The 16,300-nt window shown below is 30.7% G+C and overlaps 1 protein-coding gene across 3 annotated transcripts; it reads left to right on the top strand.

The window, feature by feature from the left end:
- Positions 1-9,642: 9,642 nt before the first annotated feature.
- Positions 9,643-15,721, top strand: LOC105117167 (DUF21 domain-containing protein At4g14240-like). Of its 3 annotated transcripts, XM_011014734.1 has the most exons (13): positions 9,643-10,018; positions 10,102-10,178; positions 10,737-10,820; positions 10,937-11,050; positions 11,725-11,808; positions 11,981-12,052; positions 13,405-13,472; positions 13,586-13,673; positions 14,076-14,149; positions 14,248-14,617; positions 14,711-14,757; positions 14,847-14,928; positions 15,289-15,721. In XM_011014734.1, exons 1-13 carry the CDS (start codon positions 9,781-9,783, stop codon positions 15,391-15,393), a joined length of 1,503 nt encoding a protein of 500 aa, XP_011013036.1. In that variant the 5' UTR covers positions 9,643-9,780; the 3' UTR covers positions 15,394-15,721. The 3 variants fall into 3 exon arrangements, with proteins under 3 accessions (XP_011013036.1, XP_011013037.1, XP_011013038.1); XM_011014735.1 differs by lacking the exon at positions 10,737-10,820; XM_011014736.1 differs by lacking the exon at positions 9,643-10,018 and having other exon boundaries at positions 10,693-10,820.
- The last annotated feature ends 579 nt before the right edge of the window (positions 15,722-16,300 follow it).

The raw sequence follows: 16,300 nt of genomic DNA, 5'->3' as shown, positions 1-16,300 counted from the left end.
GGATGGTAGAAATGAGATTTCATCTAGACAAGAGCATGAGGGCTATCCACCACGTCCACCAATAGCACTGCTCAGTATTTTAGACATGTTTCGAGCTGTAGTGCTCCAAATCATCTGAAATTTGGTGGGTGGAAGGAAAAGACAATTTGCAACAACTTTCATGAGAACACTTTGCCAAATTCGGATTCCATCAATGTAAATTCAGCCAGCTAAAGTGCTTGAGTGATGTTATCCACCAAGTCCACTAATCAATAGTTGGCCACAGTGTATTCTCTAACCTTGACATTTGTTTTTATCATTGTATAATCTTTACATTAATTTTACATCTCAAAGTCCTAGTCCTCTTTAACTCATCTTCACTACCATCATCATTGTTGTTGTTGTTATTGTTATTATTATTATTATTATTATTATTATTATTATTATTATTATTATTATTATTATTTATAATTTATATAGTTAACTTCCCTGTGGTTCAACCCCGGTCTTGCTGGATTATTTATTACTTTAACACTCCTGCACTTGGGATAAAACATCAACTCTTTGATGGTGTCACCTATGAGCTTAGTAGCTCGGGTTGCAAATAATAATACGTAGATAGTGCAATTGATTCCCTTAAGCTTTTCTTCTCAACCCATGTAACAAGCATTAGGCCATTAGCTCTCAAGTTAGTTGACTTTAATGTATTAGGTGTTATAACACCCTCTTCAACTTAATTGCTTAGGTTAGGGAGGTTACGAAACCAAACTTATCTATGTTTTTATTATCATCAATATTTTTTTTTTGTAAATTATATATCACTCCTTTCCCTTAGTTGTTACCTTTAATAAAATAATATAAATAATGTAATAGTCCAATATGCAACCTATGATCATATGTTAAAGTGCGTGAAAATAAGGTTTATGAATACTTGTTAGCTAGTTATATGAGCAAAATCAATTAATAATAATGTAAGAGTTTATAAACCTGAATATTTCAAAAGAAGTATGTGATAAACCTTATTGTGAATATTGCAAATAACCATTGGAAAATGTTTACCAAGATGCGTCTCAAGAGTCAATAAAATTCTTCCTTACTTTGTCATCCTAGTAATAATAGTTTTGTCAAATGGTTTTATTAAAAACAAAAGTAGTTGGTTAGTTAGTTAGTTTTTTTTTTTTATCAACCAAATCAAAAGGAGACTTTGTCCTCAATGTTATAAGATAGAAAGATAGAGTATAAAAGATATCACCTAAAGTAGTGACTATTGACAAACCTCAAACACACTTAAACAAATAAAAGAAATAACAAAACATAAATATTATACTACTAATAAAACCAAAAGACACGCACTTTTACAAACTAAGACTTAAATTGTAGTTATGATTATGACTCACATATTCTCTTGATTTTACATCCAAAATGGCTTAAATGATCTCTATAGGTCGAAGACAGACTTCCCATTCAGTTTTCTTAAAAACTGGCAAACTAGGTCTTTTTTAGTCAAATTCCTAAGACTATGTCGAGCATGTTCTTTATGGAATTGTGGCCATAAATCATGAATTGCACGATGCATATCTCTATTAGGATACATCTTAAAAGTCAGTAAAATATTATCTAAAGATTCCTTATGTTTTGAAATAAATAACTTTTGACAATTTTCACAAGCTTTACAGAATAAATATATGTCTTTAAACACGGTGGGCTAGTAAAATCCACTTTATAAGATTTTTACAATTATCTTTCTTATGAGAAATGACCCCTATATGCCTTAGAATGACAAAATTTAATGACACTACTTACTTCATTGCAAGGAATGCATCTTTAAAATATTAGATCAAAACAATATTTGAATAAGTAAGGGTAATCCCAATAAAAATTCTTCACTTTGTTCAAAAACTTTTTATTTTTATCTTGGAAACTCTAATGAGCCGATAAATCTCATGTTATAAGAAAATTGACAAAATTAGCAAACCAAGGCATTGGACTAAGCAAAGTAAGGATTCGTTATGAAAGTATCATCGATTGATGTAGTGTTAGATGTGGAATCTATTGTCAATCTTGACAAATGATCCATGACAACATTTTTAGTGTCTTTCTTATCTTTAATTTCTTCTTAAAAATAAATTATTAGCAAATCTTCATATTCATTAAAGTCAGTTTTAATCAAAGTAGTTTTAAATTGATAATAAACTAATTCTTTAATAAGATCTACTTCCTAGAAATCATTATCACCACTAGATTGCTTGCAAATGTTGAAAATTTCATCTTCAATGTCATGTTTCTAAATGATAGCTTCATCAGTCCATTCCTACAATTAATCAATGCATTAGAAGTTGCAAGAAATGGACGTTCTAAAATAATAGGAATTGGATTACATATTTCAACAGGTTGTGTATCCAAGATAACAAAATTTACAGGGTAAATGAATTTATCAACTTGTATTGACACACCCTTAACTATTTCTCTAGACACTTTTATAGATCTATCAACAAGTAAAAGAGTTACAGAAGTAAGTTTTAACTCACCTAGATTAAGACCCTAAAAGACTGAATATGAAAGTAAATTCACATTAGCTCCAAGATCAAGTAAAGCTCTTTCAATTTTATGTTCTCCAATAAAGCAAGAAATTTTAGGACAATCAGGGTCTTTATATTTCAAAACATTATTGTTATGAAGAATGTCACTTACTTGTTCAGCTAAAAAGACTTTCTTTTTCACATTCGCTTTTCTCTTCACAGTGCACATATCTTTAAAAAAATTAGCATAGGAAGATACTTGTTTAATAACATCCAACAAAGGTATATTGATCCTTACTTGTTTGAAAGTTTCAAAGATTTTAGAGTTGTGATTGATTTTTCTTTGTTTGATTATGGCATAAGGAAATGGAAGTGCTCGCGGGAAATTAGTCTTTTCTTTGTAATGTTCAGATTCAACTCCTTCCTTACTTAGAGATTGACTCACCATTTTTATCACAAGTTTCAAGAGTGAGTTTTTCAATAACCTTACATTGCGAAGAGTAATAACCGATTTGACTTTATCCATGTGTTGGTTTCCGCAACTAGTTGCACTTGAATTGTATTGCCCCTTAGGATTTTGCTGTGGTTGAGATGGAAACTTACCTTTCTTTTGAAAACTGAGAGCAAATGTAAATTTTGCAAGAACATCTTTTATATCTGCCATAGTTTAAGCATTTTGAGTGTTGATTATCTCTTACTTTTCAATGAATACATGCAATGTTTCCTTATGATTTCTTATAAGGGGGACTATAACGAGGTGCATATCTATGAGAATTTTGAAATTAAGGTGTGCTTGAAATGGTGATTGTGAAATTGATGCATTATTGTTATCACTCTTCCAACTAAAATTTGAGTAATTTCTCCAACGAGGGTTGTATGTTTGCAAGTACGGGTTATGATTGGGCCTTTAAAAACTATTTAAAATATGAGCTTGTTCTTGGAGGCATTCCTTAAAAGAAGACAAAGTTAAATAGTCATTGGTTGAGTGTTCTTTGGTTTCATAGATTTGACACATAATATCAACATAAATAAATCTTGGTCTCAAATTTTTTAGCCATGTTAAATAACCTCCCTGTTGTTCGACCCCGGTCTTGCCGGGTTATTTATTACTTCGACACTCCTGCACTTGGGAGAAGACATCAACCTTTTAGTCGTGTCAATAAACTTCTTCAAATTCTCTAAAATACAAGTATGGATGTTCTAGATTTAAGTCATGAAAAGAAGGTAAAAGTTGAATAATGCCTAGCTTAAATTGAATTGAGATGTATAAGGAGGGAAACTGTATATGAGGGTGTACTTATTCTTGTAGGATTCATGTGGTCTCCAAGTGTTCTAACTCGATTATTCTCATTATTCTCATTATGAAGCAACTAGTTATCTTTTTTTTGCTATATTTTCTGAAAATGATAAGGATACCCTACAAAGTTTACCATTTAATGTATGTGACCAAACTCTCATGCACTTATAGGAAGAGAATAAAATGGTAGAAAAGAAAAACAAAAAGAAAGAGAGACAAAACACAAGAAACAAAAGTTAGATAAAAGAAAAGTAAAAAGAGAAAATAAAATAAATATTATAACTTATACAAGAATTTACCTCCTCGACAACGACGCCAAAAACTTGACATAACCAAAAGATTGATGTCTTCTCTCAAGTGTAAAGTGTCAAAGTAATAAATAACCCGGCAAGACCGAGGTAGAACCACAAAGAGGTTAACTATAATAATAATAATAGTGGTGGTGGTGGTGGTGCTGAGTTAAAAAGGACTTTGAGATATAAGATTAATGTAAAGATTAAACAATGATAAAAACAGTTGTCAAGGTTAAAAGATCTACTAATAATATTTTAAATAAGTATAATATAAACTCTTTTTATTACTCAATTGGAAACCACACATAAAGAAGGTTTCAATCAGGTGATTTGTCATTAATAACTCATTATAAATTGTTAACATGATCATATTAATTATCTTATTTAAGTAACATCAAGCTTGTAAATATTATCAGGAATTCATGATACTAACTTATGTTAACAACAAATCAAGTTCCTCTCATAATATAAGTGTAAGTTATACTATACGGTTGGCTATGAAAATGTCAAACATTTGTTGTATCAAGTGTTATACAACAAAAATCTAGATTAACCATTTAACAAGAAAGGTATTAAGAATGAATAAGATAAAAATGATAAGACATGTTAATACCAAGTTATTTAGGATATAATCATTGAAGTCCATGTTAAATTTATATTATACATATCCTAACACCATTAGTGAAACCTTTTCACTTTGACATAATAAACTTAGCTAAACACAATGAAGAAGAAAAATATAAATAAACAAGAGGAGAACATGATTATATAAGTATAATAAAGGAAATGAAAGACATAAACAAGAGATTAATGAAAACAAAACTTAAGTATTACAAAAATATAAAGAAAGAGAGTAAGAATATGATCTTGATCCGAAAACCAAGATATTTAAATACATGACAAATGTCTCATTTTATAGGCCAAAATTTAAAACTATTGATTTGTTGACTAATTGTTGAGTGGGTGACCATATTTTGACTTGGTGACAATCCTTATCTTTTTGTATGAATAAAAAAACATCATTGGTAACATCAGAATTTGAACAGATTGTCTTCATGAAAGTTCTAGAAAATTATCTTAGCTTTTAAAAAAAAATCAGTATATTTGGACTTCTAGAACTTGAGATAGGGACTGAACACTGAACAGTATGTAGGCTGTAGGATAAATTTTGACTTCTCCATTATTGTTACAATTTAAACTTGAAAATGACCTTTTCGAGTGTTGGACTTTTCATGAAAGTTTTAGGTTTATGTCTTAGCTTTTCATCCATATAGAGCAGATCTAAATCCAAGTTCTACAACTCTAGTTATGATCCTATAACCGAATGGTGTTTCAATTTGGATTAAACCAGTATCTCTTTTCTAAACTTAGATATTTCTTTGTCTTATCAATTTCAATAGTTAAACTCATCAATCAATCCCTTGATTTATGTGATAGACCTGCATTTTAAGATGGATATTTACCATAAATTAAAGGTATCTTATATTATTAAATATGTTATTATAAAACATATTCTACCTAAGAAGTTATTAATACTTGAAGTATAGAATATAAAACCTAGATAAAAATACACTTTTAAGTACTAATCATCTTTCGTTCGTAATACCACATTCTGTCGCTAAGTATGTCCAAAAACAATATTACTAATGGTTTTACTAATGAAAAATGCACGTCAAAAAAAATTCTCACTAGAAATATACTAACAGATTTATCATGTTGGTGATAGTGGTATTTTCAGTAAATATTTTTTTTAATTCTCTATAAAAGATTGACGGACTATATCCATCTGTGAAAGCATCGGTGATTGTAGCATTTCCAGTAAAGATTTTTTAACTCTCTATAAAAGACCGACGGACTATATTCATCTGTGAAAGCATCAGTGATTGTGACATTTTTAATAAATATTTTTCAACTCTCTGTAAAATACCGACGGATACATTCTGTCCGTAAATTTGTTGGTGGTTTTTTTTAAAAAAATTAAAAAAATATTTATAATAAATAATATAAAATTATATAAATTAATAATAAAAAACTAATTATGCAAATAAAATTTTATGAAATCTTAAAAATAAAATAATAAAATAAAATAATATTTATTATAAATTGAATGTGTTTCTAAAAAAGATATTAAAGTAGAACAATAGTAAAAGAGAGGAGGAAGATGAGGAGACTGGTTGTTCCCCATACCATCTAATTAAAAAAAAAGCCTCACATATATCACCAAAAAGCCTCACATATATCATCATTTTATAGTATTATGTTCATAATTATTTGATAAAATTATTCATAATTCATCAAGAATTACTTAAATTTTTCAGTAAAATGATAACTCATAAACCTTAACATAATCTTATAATCGTATGATTAAATCTAAACATTTTCTTTCGCAGCAATAATATTTCTCGGTAGGCATTTCAGTGCGCCAGCACCCTAACATTGCCCGCAACGACTATAATTGGTAACGTCAATACTCCAGTAGTAGGCAGCCATGCTACGCTGATGTTACTGCTAGAATCATTTTTTGTCCATGAATTTCCACGATTGTGAGTCCAAATAATTATTACTAGGGGCAGACTTGGCTCTTTTGTTACCTGGCTATTAGATCTTTGATGCTAAGCCCTATCAGTGCAGAACGGAAACCTTTTAATCCTTCTGTCACAATATCAAATTATTCATTGAGATTGTGTACCATACAATCCTTATTTAAACCAAAAAAATAAAAATTATTAATTCAATTTAGTTTTATGAAACTAGCTTAATTGAATCCAATTCACAAGTAAAATTAAATTAAATTTAATATGTTATTTGATTTCAAATAAACTAAAAATATATCAGTACGCAATTATACAAGCAAGTTTAGCAAGCCTAGAATTTTAAAGAAAAAAAAAAATTTAGTGATCATACATGAATTTAAGATATACATGCATGCATGCATGATGTTTGTGTTCATGTATAATTACATCAACTTATTTATTTTATATTTTTTAAAAAATTAATTTTTAAATTTTTTTATTTATTTTCAATTAATATATTTTTAGTATTTTTAAATTATTTTAATGTACTAATATCAAAAATAATTTTTTAAAATAAAAAATATTATTAATATATATTTTAATATAAAACATTATTTAAAATATATCAACGCACAGAAAGGCAGTGTGAAAGAACCACACTTTGTTTTTATACTGCGGGATAAGATTTTACTTTGTCACTTGTGAGATGATTGAACTTGCTGGCTGATCAACTGTGCTTTCGTATATTTTAAGGCAGCTTTTTGACAACTGTCTACCGAGTTAGAGTTTGATCCAGTATATTTTTTGCAGGAGGCTGCCGAATCTGAATCCTTCTCCTTTTCTCATATGATGAATCTAATTTGAATCTTCATCAATTTACATCTCTTTTCATAATTCCCTCGCCTTTTCTTCAGTTTAGATTTAAAATTGAAACTAAACTGTAGCGCGATATGATAATGATAAGAACATTCCCCAGCACTTTGAAAAAACCAACACGAATAAGAATTTCTTTCTGCAGCTTTTGACTCAGATGACTAATGCTGCCAATATTATATCATATGCATGTATCGGATTCAATATTCCACGAGATAGAAGAATGATCGATAAGTTTGTGTTGTTAGTGCTAATTCGTGGTTTGAATTGACCATTATACAGAAACTGGGGCGCATTTTCAGTTTCCTTTTTTGGCTTCTTCCGTAAAAATAATGACGAATCTTGATCTTGTCTCTTGTTATCCTTGTGATATGCATGGAGTTAAAAGGCTAAGAACCTTGACCTTTTATTGTTTTTTTACTCTTTTTTTTAATAACAAAAATTATTATTATGTGGTGCTAGAAGAATAACCAGTAAAATTCTAGTAGTTACTTTTTAAACTTGTCTTTTTAAAAATAAATAGAAATGAGAGAGAGAAGATATTATTATGATTATAAATTTTATTTTTTATTTTATTTTTCGTGTATGTTTTTTTCTTTAAGGTAGGTTCAAAAAGTAATTAATAAAATGCTATTTATTGAGTATTATAATTTTTTTTTTTTTTGTGTTTGGTTAGTTTTCCATGAAAAAATAGATATAAAAAATGAAAATATATTTAATTAAATAATTAAATAAAAAAATAAAATAATTTTTTTTTTTAACTCTATGTAAGTTCGTAACCTGCGCCACAAGCCCACAAAATGTCTTCTGGTTTTTGAGCCTCCAAAATCATCTTGCTCCAAAAATCGGCCTTAAATCTTAAATTTTTGGTTTCAACTACATGAGCTGTGGGAATTCCAAATTAGGACTTGGATGGGATATTTAGAATTTTAATTTTTTATTGATCAAAATCTTTCTTGAAGTAAAATTCTTTTCCCAATAATTTTTTATATTCTTGTTTTCATTTTTAACACTAATGTTTTGATATATTTAAAATCAACTTCTTCTTTTTTTCCTTTTTCAAACACAAATAATACTTAAAATAGTCAAATGTAAGAACTAAGAAGCAAAACCATGTGTTATGAAATAATATAATTTTATTCTAAAACTGTTGTGAAAATAAATTTATTTTATGTTTTTATTTTTATTTTTGCAATTAAATATAATTTTGTTCTTTAAATGATAACTAAACAAAAACATTAGAAATCAAATAAGTATACAGAAATCATGTGAAATCATTACGAATCAATGGTTGCTCAAGTTTTTAAAAGCTATAGATAAATATGTGTAGTTATTGATTCAAGAAAGAAAACATGATGTTTATTGAATTGAATTTTATCATTAAAAAAAAAACTAAAACTATTCAAATTTTTATTGTGTTGTGGACTCTCTTTTATTTTACTGTGAGTTTGTGAATTTGCATGATAAAATTATTATTTTGCCCTTGATAACACAAAATTTATAATTTGATTTGAGAAGTAAAATAAATTATCAATTCAAAATCACAAATTCTAAATAAATATAAAATATAAATCTTATAACTAAAAAATATTTAATATTATAGCATGATGAACAAGGAGTATTTCTTGAGTTAATGATTGATTTTTGGGGGTAAAAAATTAAATATTTATATTTTATTTATTGAGTTTTATATATTTATTATTTATTATTCGACATAGAATAATATATATATATATATACACACATATATACACATATATGTATATACACACATATGATATTGGATTATTAAAAAAATAAATTAAATAGTAAAATTATAAATATTAGTGTATTATGTTAATATTGATATATACATATATGATATTGGATTATTAAAAAAATAAATACTTTATATATAATATAAATATATTTATATTATGTTATATATATAATATTTATAATATAATTATTTATATATTAAAAAAACTCATCCATTTTTTAGTTGATTCGAGTCTAAATTCATCGAATTAAATTGCCATAAATTAGAAGAGCAAAGAGTTTTGCGATGGTAAAAGAATTAACTAATTAATTAATTAATTACTCTGAACCAAAGAGAGAACCCTCCAGAGCCCGCCACGTGCAACTGACATGGCTAAATATTATTTTAATCCAGTACTGCTGCGTATTGTCCTCATGTTTTTCTTTTTTCGTGTTTTCTTTTCGTGTCTCCGTCTCTCGACTCATTGGACTCAGTGTATCGATCTCACTGAGAAAAACTGGGATGCAAAATTAGATTTATAATTTAATTAGTGATTATTTATTTAAAGATGCAACTGATAAATGCGGTTATGGCGACGAGGATGTTGACGGTGTTAGCTCAATCAAGCGGAGAAGATGGAATTCCGTTTGGATCGTTCTCGTGGTTTGTGTACGCAGGAATTTCTTGCTTCCTCGTTCTCTTCGCGGGTATCATGTCTGGTCTTACCTTAGGCCTCATGTCTCTCGGCCTTGTAGATCTCGAGATTCTTCAACGTAGTGGCACTTCTACCGAGAAAAAACAAGCTGGTTGGTAAATTTTTTATTCTTTTTTTTCAAACGCAATTTTCGGCATTGATTTTCTCTGATTTTCATAAATTTAATTTTATTAGCTGCAATTCTTCCGGTTGTTCAAAAGCAGCATCAGCTTCTGGTGACTCTGCTTCTATGTAATGCTATTGCTATGGAGGTAATCTTCGTTTGAATTTATCGCTTTTAGGCTCCCTTTGGTAATGCGGTTGCAAGTGCTTTTCAAAGTGAGTTTAGACGGTAAAAGCATTAAAATTGATGCTTTATTAAGGTTTTAATGTGAAGAATCTGTCAAAACCATTGAAAAAAAAGAGGCATCAAATTGATTTTTTTTTTAGTTGAAAAGCACTTTTGCTAAAGCACCTTAGTCGCATTACGCTTATTTATGCTGACATCAAAGAGATGTGGCACTTTAACAACAATTAGGAGATGATTGTTAATCTAGATTAATTACTAGGGAGGAATGCTATTCAGAGAATTTTTGTTTTTGGTTATACATATGGTTAAAGGAAAGCATGCTGCAAAAATGTGAGTACCGCGACTAGCTTTGGGTTAGAGAGAGTGAGGCTGCTTAGTGAACTTGCAGATAATTGTGCGATTCATCTCTCTTGAATAGTACTATTTTGCTTGAATTTCGTCTCTCTTGAATATTATTGTGTTGATTGAATTTTCAGTAAACAGTTGTTGATAGCAGTTAGATATGGTGCTCTGCATGCAGGCTCTTCCTATATACTTGGATAAGCTTTTCAATCAGTATGTTGCTATTATACTTTCTGTGACATTTGTGCTAGCTTTTGGGGAGGTACATTTTTTGTCTACCTACTCTCATCTTGCTAAGCTCTTCTTTAACCAGGCTTAAATAATTAAATGTGGTAGAACTTTTTAGTCTTAGCTGAGGTGGACATTCTCTATTTTCAGGTTATTCCACAAGCAATATGCACCAGATATGGACTTGCGGTAGGTGCCAACTTTGTATGGCTTGTGCGAATTTTGATGGTAACTTGTTATCCAGTTGCATATCCCATTGGCAAGGTAAGTGGTACAACAGAAATTGCTACACCCGAGTTTTGTGTAAAGTAGGATCACGAGTTGTTGGATAAATTTCCAGTGTTCTTTTAAAATAAAAGGCAGTAAAACAAGCCCAAGTTTGTACCTATTATTTTACTTTTTTCTTTTCTTTTGATGATTAGCTTTTCTAGCTTACTTCATATGAACTCATCTTATCACAGAAACAATTTTATGCATACACTATAAAATCCTGCACCCGCCTTTGCGTATATCTTTCTTTTACTTAATGGTTCTCTGTTTACCTGTATGATCTTGGCTGTAGAAACATAGTAATTGTGAAGCTAGATTAATAAGTGATTTAGTGGTTTGCTGCAGCTGTAGTAATGATTATTTCAGAAATAAGAATAGAGTTATGAATAGGTGTTAGTTTCTTCCATGTTCTTGAGCTATAAGGATGTAATTGTTTTCCTCTCCCATTGAAGAAGGAAAAATATTGTACCTAGCTGATTTGAACCATGAACCTTCAGTTATTTAGCTTTTTCTGGCTTACAAAGAAAAATTGGAAAAGAAAAAATACTGTTTTATTCTGCAACGTACTCCTGCAGGATAGTTCAGCCTATCCTCACATTTTGAAGTGCACGCAGCCCGTCTTATATACTTATAAGCACTCTCTAACTCCAAGAAATGTCATGATACAGGTTCTGGATTGCGTGTTAGGACATAATGAAGCATTATTTAGGCGGGCTCAATTAAAAGCTCTCGTTTCCATCCACAGCCAGGAGGTAAAGTAAATTGTCGAAAACATATAGATTACAAGTTAATTGACCACTGAAATTCATCAAGATTTCAAAAACTTTGGAAGTATTAATAAATCGCCATTTCCTTCCCCCCCCCCCCCCCCCCCCCCTTTTTTTTTTCATTTACAATGTAACATCTTTTTCTTGAAATATCTAGGCTGGCAAGGGTGGTGAACTCACACATGATGAGACAACAATTATTAGTGGTGCACTAGATTTGACTGAAAAGGTATGCTCCATATGAAATTAGCATCTATTTTTTGGTTTGTGTGCCATTCTTCACTGTAAAATTTGATGTTGGCCATGAATGGTACATAATTTCTTTCCTTTCTATTGTATTCTCACAATTCAGATGCTTGAATATGTATTAGTTAGGGAAATGTGATCACTTCATCTTAAATTTTTTGATTGGATTAGGGACAGGGTGGAGTGGAGTGGTGGGGGTCTTCTGTAGTCAATTGTATTTTGCTTGTAGCCTAACTTATTGAGAAGCATTGATTTTAATTTGATTTGAACTTCATATCCAAGTTGGAATTGCAATCCTAAGTTTCTCAAGGGGTTCCAGAAGACAAATAAATTTTGTGAATCCATACAAAACCCTCTGCTACTGCCTGTTTCGATTGACAGCTCCTCACCTTTTTTTTAATTCAAATCCTTGAATTATGGGTCATTTGGATGGAGACTTGTCCATCAAATTCCTTTCATTTTATTTATCTATAAAATGACATGAAAATCACATGTTCCACCACAGTTTGCTAAATTATTGTTCCATCAAGTGAAAAAATGCACTCTTTTCATTGCCATATCTACGTTTCTTCTTCCCTTGCATTTTTGTGGACACCAAAGAGAATATAATTACACTCAAGACCCATTTCTCTCAATTGTCATGCTTTAAAATAACCGAACTCAGATTTGAAACAAACCAAAATGCCCATATTTGCATACACACACTATTGGATATGTAAATATAAATCTTTTGCAAAAAGAAGTTACACCAGCCACCAAGTTCACCTACTCAAACAAAGCTCATGAAAGAAACAAAGAGAGGTTGCCAATAAAGAGGTTTTGTTTCAATTGGGGTTTTCAAATTATGTTTTCATTACAAAAAATGGGATTTTCAAATTTATTTCATTTTAAGCTTAAGAAATTTTTGAGTTTGAAGGAATCTGGAGATATAAAATTGAGTTTTGCTTGATTTTTTAATTCCTTGTGTTCCTTTTCATGCAATTTTACTTTTTATTTTAATGGAAATAATCCTGTAGTTGTGAGAAAATTTAATGCCAGGTGGTCTCGATTATTTCTTGGCTATGATAATTTTAAGCAAATTTACTTATTTACCTGGATGGATGGTCACTGCTTCTTCTTCTTCTTTTTCTTTTTATGTTTAAAAAAACAGTCAATTAACATAACTATTTTAAAGTTGATGAGGATGATGATGTGGGTTGGGTGCTGGGTGTACGGATTAGCCAATAAATTCACAAAGTGACATATTTGTATATACTTCCACTCCTAGATTAAATATTTTGAGATTATAATTCAACCTGCATCTTAAAGTAAAGTTTTATGTATAAACTTGACCAGACTGCTGAAGAGGCTATGACACCTATTGAATCAACTTTCTCCCTAGATGTCAACTCAAAGTTGGACTGGTAAGTTTTGCTCAGCTGCTCATATGCCATGTCGTTTTCACTTTCTTGTGTTTCATTTAAATATTTGCATATAGTTGTGTTTATATATTTATTTAATCATACTTGTAACTCAGGGAGGCAATGGGAAAAATTCTTGCCCGGGGTCATAGCCGAGTTCCTGTGTATTCCGGGAATCCAAAAAATATCATTGGACTTCTTCTGGTGGGTTTTGTATTTTATAGATTCTTGCAGATTTAAGAGTTTTTTTATATAGGAGAAACCTATCAATATATCCATCTAACACCATTTATCAACTGTATCCTTTTAAAAAAATCAATCACTTATAACCTTTGGTTTGTTCCTGATCTTTAATATATCACTCTCAATTATTTTTGGTAAAATTAATGGTCTCATGTGCAACAGTTGACAGTTTCAATATGAATCGACTTAAATGGGTATTTTAGTAAATGAGCAATAGAAACAAATGAAAGTTACAATTAATAGAAGGTTGTGATTCAGAGATGATGTGAGGTTATATTGATGGGTTTCCCCTATTATATATGCTACTCTGGTTTTATAATTACCTGATTTGCATGTGGCTGTTTTTATTCTATATGTAATTAGGTGAAAAGCCTTCTCACCGTGCGACCTGAAACAGAGACCCCAGTTAGTGCAGTTTCTATCCGAAGAATTCCACGGTGTTTAATGCCCCTCCCCCCCTCTATATTTTTCTGGCTTCCTCCTTGAACAAAGTACGGAATATATGCTAAGTGTATGTATGTTGATATTTCTCTAGGGTTCCATCTGATATGCCTCTGTATGATATACTGAATGAGTTTCAAAAGGGTAGCAGTCATATGGCAGCAGTTGTGAAGGCTAAGGGGAAAAGCAAGGATCTTCCGCCAACAATTGACGGAGAAGAACAGGAAGGAAGCAAAGTAACTGGCCGGGATTCCCAATTGACTACTCCATTGCTGTCCAAGCAAGATGAGAAGTCAGATAGCGTTGTTGTGGATATTGACAGGATTTCAAGGTCAAGTAGGCATCCTTCTTCACAGCGCAATGATGTTTCAAAAAATGGATTGCCCCAGCTATCAGAGGATATTGAAGATGGTGAAGTTATTGGCATCATCACCCTAGAAGATGTATTTGAAGAACTCCTGCAGGTAAATTAGAGGCCTCTGTTAACTTTCTTCCTTTCGGTTCTAGGATCTAAGCAGCCTTTTCCATGTATGCTAATAGTAGTATTGACAACGCAGGAAGAGATTGTGGATGAAACAGATGAATATGTAGATGTACATAAAAGGTATTTTGGAGTTGATCCAGCTATAAGTTAAGTTTGGTGCCAAAAAATTGCCAAAACAATTGACAATTTCTTTTTTAAATATTGTGCAGAATCCGTGTGGCAGCAGCTGCAGCTGCTTCATCTGTGGCACGGGCTCCGTCAAGTCGAAGGTTAACAGCCAATAAGGGAGCTGTAAGTGAAAATCATGTCTTGGGCAATTTCTTTTTTCTCTGAATTCAATCGTATGCTTCATCTATTATGCCAAACAGCCATATCCATATCTCCTCTCCCTGGATAAAAAAGCCCCTGGTCCACGTGTTCAGAGATTGTAGTGCATCATTTTGAATATTGCTTCCCATCTTCATATGTGCAAAATCAATAGCAGTCCATCATTCTGAAATTCAAATCCTACATATTTACCCAATTATGCGGATCAAAGTCTCCTGCTGGTTTTAGTCTTGTTGCTTAGCCTTGAGATGTTGTCATTTCCTTCAATGCACCAGATGAATTCAAGTGATCGTAGACTGATTTGTCTCTTTCTATATTTCACAGGGAGGCCAAATTAAGTCAGGGCAAACACTGAAGAAATCTGAGAATGATTCAAGTGCCACAAGGTTACAAGGAACAGCCGGTGAGCCTTTTTCTTGGAAACAATAGGTAAATAGTTTACAAGTATTTACTTCTGGCAATAATTCTGAAAAGAGTTTTCTTTTTTGGCGGTCTGCCCCGTAACACTAAGAACTAAAAGCCTGTAATATAGCAACACAAGTTTTGTTTATATTTGATAACATTTTCTTTAAACTATTTTCGTTTCCATTATAAATCTGGAATTGTGCTTAGAAACATAAATGTGCGAGGACTTAGAACCTCATGGTAGGCCCCCATTAGTTTTTGGAATGTATTTACATGACAATATATTCCAGATCATAATAAGGCATGTACCATAGCGTTGTGATGTCAATATGACTTGTATTTTTTGGTTTTAGTTCTCATCGAGGCCAAAGTTGAATGGCTGTGACTCTGGGGTGAGCTACCAATACTGTTAGTTAATTCCAACTTGGTCTCTGTCGATTAGTAAAAAACAATTGATTAGTCCTTGTAATTTTATAAACTATATATATTTTATCCCTTTGTTTTTAAATTCATTTATAACTTAATCATTTTTTTCCAATTCATGTTCCTTTTTCAATTTATTTTGCAAAATAGATATGGTAAAGAAGCAGATAGAATGGCAAGATTGGCGAGAAATCAAAGCATTTTTCAAAACAAATTACTATTAATTAAGCATGGTTAACTCTAGTTAAAGGAATATTTAATTATGTTTTACATGAGGGATAAATTAATTTGTTTTGATGAACTATAAGCACTAAATTATAATTAAAATTGCATTTTTTATATTGTCACATGTGGACACACAATGTTAGGGGGTTTGAAAGAGTTGTTATCTAGTTATTTGGAGTTGTCGAAAAGCCCGGTTATACTGATTTTATTAAATATTTTAAAGGTAATAAACTGATTGTGGTTAAGAAAGATATTAATATTTAAGTGTACCTTACTTGAGATA

This window comes from Populus euphratica, unplaced genomic scaffold (genome assembly GCF_000495115.2).
Source record: "Populus euphratica unplaced genomic scaffold, PopEup_1.0 scaffold1201.1, whole genome shotgun sequence".
NCBI lineage: Eukaryota > Viridiplantae > Streptophyta > Magnoliopsida > Malpighiales > Salicaceae > Populus > Populus euphratica.
This window is presented reverse-complemented; position numbering and strand designations above follow the sequence as displayed.

Coding starts and splice junctions, on each gene's coding strand:
- LOC105117167 (XM_011014734.1), top strand. CDS start 9,781: ATGCAACTGATAAATGCGGTTATGGCGACGAGGATGTTGACGGTGTTA. Junction 10,179..10,736: donor GTAATGCTATTGCTATGGAG/GTAATCTTCGTT, acceptor CTCTGCATGCAG/GCTCTTCCTATATACTTGGA. Junction 12,053..13,404: donor CACTAGATTTGACTGAAAAG/GTATGCTCCATA, acceptor AAACTTGACCAG/ACTGCTGAAGAGGCTATGAC.